The sequence below is a fragment of the Macadamia integrifolia genome, chromosome 13, assembly GCF_013358625.1.
Source record: "Macadamia integrifolia cultivar HAES 741 chromosome 13, SCU_Mint_v3, whole genome shotgun sequence".
NCBI lineage: Eukaryota > Viridiplantae > Streptophyta > Magnoliopsida > Proteales > Proteaceae > Macadamia > Macadamia integrifolia.
Window position 1 is genome coordinate 28,423,085 of NC_056569.1, and position 6,480 is coordinate 28,429,564.

At 36.2% G+C, this 6,480-nt stretch overlaps 2 protein-coding genes across 2 annotated transcripts; both read left to right on the top strand.

Annotated features, from left to right (window-relative positions):
* Nucleotides 1-1,682, top strand: LOC122058665 (putative nuclease HARBI1). Its single transcript, XM_042621317.1, has one exon. The coding sequence runs from the start codon at nt 358-360 to the stop codon at nt 1,399-1,401; it is 1,044 nt and encodes a 347-aa protein (XP_042477251.1). The 5' UTR covers nt 1-357; the 3' UTR covers nt 1,402-1,682.
* A 1,731-nt stretch (nt 1,683-3,413) lies between these two features.
* Nucleotides 3,414-4,560, top strand: LOC122058670. The gene is made up of 3 exons (XM_042621323.1): nt 3,414-3,526; nt 3,721-3,972; nt 4,085-4,560. The coding sequence occupies exons 1-3, from the start codon at nt 3,440-3,442 to the stop codon at nt 4,325-4,327; spliced, it is 582 nt and encodes a 193-aa protein (XP_042477257.1). The 5' UTR covers nt 3,414-3,439; the 3' UTR covers nt 4,328-4,560.
* Nucleotides 4,561-6,480: the final 1,920 nt, after the last annotated feature.

Below are 6,480 nucleotides of genomic sequence, written 5' to 3' on the forward strand. Positions count from 1 at the left end.
TCGAGTTACGCTCTCTTCTTTTACTTCTTCGGTTCTTTTAGTTTTAGATTCAAATCTTGCAGATATATACTGGGTTCCTTCTTCAACAATTTAAAAAGTCAAATTATTACAAAATTGATCTTTCTGGGTGTGGCATGCATGTGTGTTCTCTGGATTTGACTCAAACTCCTGAAGCTTCAATGAAATGATTCTTTGTTCTCTGTTGATATTTTGATTATGTGCCAATAGTACCATGTACTACACTATGTAGAATTGGTGCTTACAACTTAAGTCTTGTAATGCACCGATTTGTAACTGAATCTTCTATATAGCACCAATTTATTATTTCTTTAATTTGAATGTAGATTTACTTTTACAATGGAGTTTGATGACGGCTACAAGAGGCGAAGGAAAATCATAATCTTTGCGGCGACTGCTGTTGTTATAGCAGTAGACCAGTATATAAAAAAATATCTGAAGAAAGAGCCATACCGTTGTGAACCCCTACGCGGTATTATTGAAACAGAGAGAATTATCGGTCACACTGATAAAACCTGTCGAGAACAAATAAGGTTAAGCAAGAGGGCTTTTTTCAGTTTAAGTCATTTGATTAGGGAGAAGGGTCTATTGAGGGATAGCAGATCTGTGCAAGTGAATGAACAACTAGTTATGTTTCTACAGACAGTAGGACACAATGTTAAAAACCGCGTCATTGCACACAAGTTTGGACATTCTGGTGAGACTGTAAGTAGGTACTTTAACCTTGTATTGGGAGCAATCATTAAATTGTACCCGATACTATTGAAACCTCCAAGTGTCGCAGTGCATCATCGAATAACAAGTAATGAAGGAAGATTTTACCCTTATTTCAAGGACTGCATCGGAGCCATAGATGGGTCCCATATCCCTGCGTGGGTGCATCTAAGCGACCATCCGAGGTTCCGTGATAGGAAGGGTGATATTTCCCAAAATATTCTTGCTGCCTGTGACTTTGACATGAAATATACTTACATTCTTTCTGGTTGGGAAGGATCAGCATCAGATGCTCGAATCTTAGACAATGCATTGCATAGAGACGGCGACGGAAAATTGGTGCTGCCACGAGGTAAATATTATTTCGTTGATGCTGGGTATGCTAACCAACAGGGGTTCTTACGGCCATATCGAAACGTACGATATCATCTGAAAGAGTGGAGAAATATTGATCAGTCACCAAGTGATAAAAAGGAATTGTTTAACCTGAGACATTCACAATTAAGAAATGTGATTGAACGTTCATTTGGCCTCCTGAAGTCAAGATTCAAGATCTTGAAAAACCAACCAGAATATCCTTTCAAAACACAAGCAAGAATTGTGTTGGCATGTGTGTTGTTGCACAACCACATTCTTACACAGAATAATGTTGAAGAAGAAGAACGATAGCTTGATAAAGAGGATGAAGAGGTTGAAGAAGCTAGTACTAGTACCCAATCCACCCCTCACCAAGTAAATGATGATGTTGAAGATGATAGTTCTGATGGCGAGGATCATGTGCTGGAGAATGGTGATTGGGATCTATTTCGAGAACAAATTGCTGACCAGATGTGGGCTGATTGGGTTACAGACGATTTGTCCAACTCAGATTGAGTATTGAAGAACTAGAATATTTGTTATTGATTAACTTCTATTTGGAATGTAATTTTGATGTGGACAAACTTAATTTTTTTTTTGCATGGTTTGGGATGACTGTATAACTTAAAAAAGTGGGGTTCTAAAATTTGCATGGTTTGGGATGACTGTATAACATAAACATACTTGGAAGCAAATTTTTGTGTTGTGGGATGCATGTATGTGGACTATTAACTAAATTGCAATATTAGGTTTATGGATTTCCCAATTAGTAATTGTTATTATTACTTGGTTTAAATTTTTGTGTTGTGGGATGCATGTATGTGGACTATTAACTGAATTGCAATGCTAGGTTTATGGATCTCTCAATTAGTAATTGGGCTTCTTGCTTGGTTTAAATTTTTGTGCTGTGGGATGCATGTATGTGGACTATTATCTAAATTGCAACTATTAGGTTTATGAATTTCCCAATTAGTAAGTGTTATTGATTACTTGGTATTAATGAAATATACTCACATTGTATATGGTGTATTTTGTTAGTTTTGATGTGATGGAACCAACAGGAGATTCTAATAGTAGGTCACGGGACATTGCTTCATGGCCTAGTGCCGTTTCTCATTACATGTTGGAGTGTATATTGAAGCAGTACAAGAGTGGTAAGGGTGGAGATAATGGACTGAAAAAGGAGCAGTTCATTGAAATTGCCAACCAATTGAAAGAGAAATTATTTACTAGTTACGACTGTGAACAAGTGAGAAACCACTTCCGGATTTGGAAGCAAAGGCTTAGAGCATTGAGTGACCTACAGAAGCAAAGTGGATTGGGTTGGAATGCATCTAATATGAGATTTGATGCTCCTCAACACTTCTGGAATGATTATAGGGTATAATGGGATTCTTTAAATTGTTCTTTCTATATAATTGTGTTTTTTTTTTCTTACTTACAACATAAGCACATTGACATTGTCCTTTATATCGCTAGAAAAAAGAACAAAAGTATTGGAAGGAACATAGTGTGCTCCCAATTCACCTTGAAGTTGGAGCTTTGCTAAGGAAAGAGATGGCAACTGGGAATGATTTAACAGTCCCCTCTGAAGCTGCCACTGAAGCTATGATGGACGTGACAGGTACTCAGGTTGAGGGAATAGGGAACAATGATGGTGTTGACTATGAACCTATTGAAGAAGAAGAAAGTGTTCCTTCCACTCCCATTGGTAGTACCAGCCGTTCTCGAAGAAGACCTCGTGGGTCCGTCAATAGTGGCAGAGAAAAGAGGAAGAAGGGTGTAGTTGAAAAGGTGGTAAGTCCATTGAAATCGATTGCTAACTCAATCGAGAAGATGGTAATGAGTGAATCTCAGTCTGAATTTGGGAGAGCCATTATAGATGTTGTTGATGCCATTCCAGACCTCAATTTTCAATAAAAGTTTAAGGCCAAGGAATATTTCATGGCCAAGCGGAATTCTGCCATTATCTTCTTGGAAACAAAAGTAGAAGATAGGCGAAATCTTCTTGAGATGTACTTGCCAGAGATTGAGAAGAATTGAGGTGATAAAAGTAAGTGTTTGGACATTATACAACAATGGTTTTATTGAGCAAGAAAATGCATCTGTTTGGTTGATGTAACTTTTGGTTTATGTTAAGTCTGTGACACTGGTGAAATGTTGTATTAAGACAGGTTAAGACAATGGTTCTTTATATGTTTATATCTGAATGATTTCAAGGTTTAAATATGGACAACATCATTCTTATTTGTCATAATATTTTGGGTTATTTGGTATGGTATAAATAGGGAGCGCATAGGTGACCCAGATTACTCCATTGAGAAAATTGGTGAAAGAGAGCAGAAATGGCATGTATTTAACACTCTTTGTCCTTATAACCTTCTTCATGATAAGTGATGAAGACAGGTGCATGCAACAATTGAAGAACACAGATGAGGTGAATATTGATCACATTTTTTTTTTTTATTTCCTTTCCCACCATTGTATATCAGTTTCAATTACTGTTTAAGAGGTATAAAATTTGTGCCATTGAAGTCTCCTATTTTTTGTCCATCACACTCAGATGGGGGGCATACTTAATAGTATTTTCTATGCATATAGACTATTGAAAATGTTTGTGTTAACTTACAGATGACATCGAATATGTCCGCTTGTGATATTGCAAAGTGTGATTACTGTGGGAAAGGTTGCTCAGTTTTCACTTCTAAGTCAGGGTCACATGTTGGAAGGAAATTTTTTAAATGTTCAATGAATTGCCCCTTCTTCATGTGGGTTGACCATCTTAAGATGTGTGAGTGTGGGAACGGTCAGTGTAAGGTCAGAACTACGAAAACAAGTGCAAATTATGGTCGATATTTTTGGTGCTGTCCACAATCAACTGGGGTATGAATTTCTTAAATTTTTTATTTAATTTAATTTTATTTTTTTTCAGATGTTTAAGATTTGAATGTTTATTTCCTTGTATTCTTATAAGATGATTATATTTGCTTTATAGGTTGAAAACAAAGGTTGTGGAATGTTTGAATGGATATCAAGTTCAAGCCCAAGTTGTGATACTTACCAGACTCCACCTAGGTCCCTATGCTCAGAAACATCAACTTCATCATCTCCTTCCCCTTCATCAGACTATATCAAAGGATACTTGAACGGTGCAATAAAAGAATCTGAGGGTCATATGAGGATGTTGAGAGATGTTCTTGACGTAGTCAAGAAGCTTGATTTAAACAAAAATGTATGATGAACTTTTTTGGAACTTTTTAGAAAGAAAAGTCTGAAGCCATTGTAATGATATTGAGTTCATTATCTATTTTTTTTTTTTCATAGAAAGACTTAATTAGCATTTACTAGTACCTGGATGGACTCAGTACTATATTCGAGTATTTACGTGCTTCTTCTCTCATTTGGTCCTAAGGACCTATATTACTGGCTTCTTGCTTGGAGACTGTTGTTTATAAACACTTTGAAGCATATATATCTCCATAAACCAAATCATCCGCTGGTTTGGACAATTTTCAGATCTGAATTATATGGTACACGATACCTATTTCGATTACATGAACTACAATACAATCATGTCTTGTAATGTTCTTCTTTTTGGCCTCTTCAATTTACAAAAAAAAATACAAATACAAATAAAAAAATAAAAAAAATAAATTACTGCACTACAGTATTAGACTTAAAGGTTTAGGGTTACACTTTTTTTTTTTTTAACATATTACCATAAAAAAGAAAAGGAAAAAAAATTAAAAATAAAGTACATGTGTGGACCAAATTGTATTTTTAGGTTTTGTTTGTGGGAATTTTTTTTTTCAACAGAACATGGGTTCAAAGACTCAAAGGTAACCAAACAGTTTTACACTCAGAATCAATGGCCAGAATCAGGGTAACCAAACAGTTTTCACTTAGAATCAAGTGACAGAATCAGGGTAACCAAACAGTTTTCCACTTAGAATCAAGTGATAGAATCAGGGTAACCAAACAGTTTTTTTACCGAGTTGAAATTATTACAAAGAAACTCATTCATATGAGTTAGATCCAGAATCCAGAATCCCTGGGATCTGATCCGATGGATAATTCGAACCAAACGCCCCCTAAAAGTACACATCAGCTCTCACAGTTAACAAGAGAACGCACGGGGAGCATCTTCAGCGCGAGGCAGGGAGGTCTTTTTCACAGATTCATAAATATTGTGAGCCTGAATTTGTTGTTGCAGGGAGCTAGCTTGTAGTTAAGGAGTTATAATCGGCTGTAGCCCGTGGGTGTTCCGTTCAATCAAGAGGATACGGACCACTTTCCTACTTCTCCGTTAAGTCTTACAGGGTTGAGACCAGGTCAAGTCATACGTGCCTCCCATGGATTTTCCTTGAAATAACAAATGCTCCCGCGCTTCTCATGTTACAGTTACGCTACAAAAGATACAGACCCTTCACTTACCTATTACACAGGGAGTGACGAGGAGTTATCATCGCCCCATTTCCTTCGTAACCTTAGAAATGCTCCCTAGGCGCTTCCCACTTCCCAGCTTGAGTCACGTTACCAGTAGAGGTCATGATCTAAGTTCGTTGATGAGGTGCAACAGAAATCTTCATTGTCAGGTGCACCTCTCTCTCTCTCTCTCTCTCTAGAGAACCCAAGTGGGATTCTTGTTTTCCTTCACTAAGCTAGGTTTGAGGTTTAAGACAAGGTTTGTCGGGCCTTAACCTTTTCCCTCTTATGCAACTGTATTGCTCTTTTCCCATCCTTCTTTCTTCTTGAATGACACAAAAACGGCTCCATAATCTATTCATCACCTATTTCCTTTGTGTTTTTTTTTTTTTTTTTTTTTAACTCAGGGCTCATCTATTAAAAAAAAAGAAAAATGGCTTTATATTTTTGTTTGGAGAAAGTTTTTCTCATGATACATCCTGGTGCATCTGAAGCCCCACGGTGAAGGGGAACTTATGGTGGTTTAAGGAAAACTCGATCTTTTTTTTTTCATTTGTTGTTTTTTATTGAACATGACAAAGAAGCATATATGTATATAAATACAATTCATATCCAGGTGTGAGCATAGTTATCAATTCGGCCGAATAATTCGCGAATTATTCGGCCGAACCGAATTTTTCCGAATTTTATCAAAAATTCGGACCGAATCCGAATTAAAAATAAAATTCTTTAAAATTCGCGACTTTTTCCAAAATGAATATAAATCGCGAATAATTCGGACCGAATCCGAATTAAACCGAATTATTCGGTCTATTTAAACATTATTTTTAAAAAAAAACCAAAAATAAAAAATAAAAAAATAAAAAAACAATTTTTTTTTTAAAAAAAAACCCCAATAAGATTTTTTGACCGCTTTTTTGACCGAATCCTTAAATTAATCGTCCGAATTATTCCGAATAATTCTCC

What these genes read in the sequence shown, in the direction of transcription:
- LOC122058665 (XM_042621317.1), top strand. Translation starts at nt 358, where the DNA reads ATGGAGTTTGATGACGGCTACAAGAGGCGAAGGAAAATCATAATCTTT.
- LOC122058670 (XM_042621323.1), top strand. Translation starts at nt 3,440, where the DNA reads ATGTATTTAACACTCTTTGTCCTTATAACCTTCTTCATGATAAGTGAT. An exon ending in AATTGAAGAACACAGATGAG is followed by an intron (nt 3,527 to 3,720) that starts GTGAATATTGAT and finishes GTTAACTTACAG; the next exon opens with ATGACATCGAATATGTCCGC. An exon ending in GCTGTCCACAATCAACTGGG is followed by an intron (nt 3,973 to 4,084) that starts GTATGAATTTCT and finishes TTTGCTTTATAG; the next exon opens with GTTGAAAACAAAGGTTGTGG.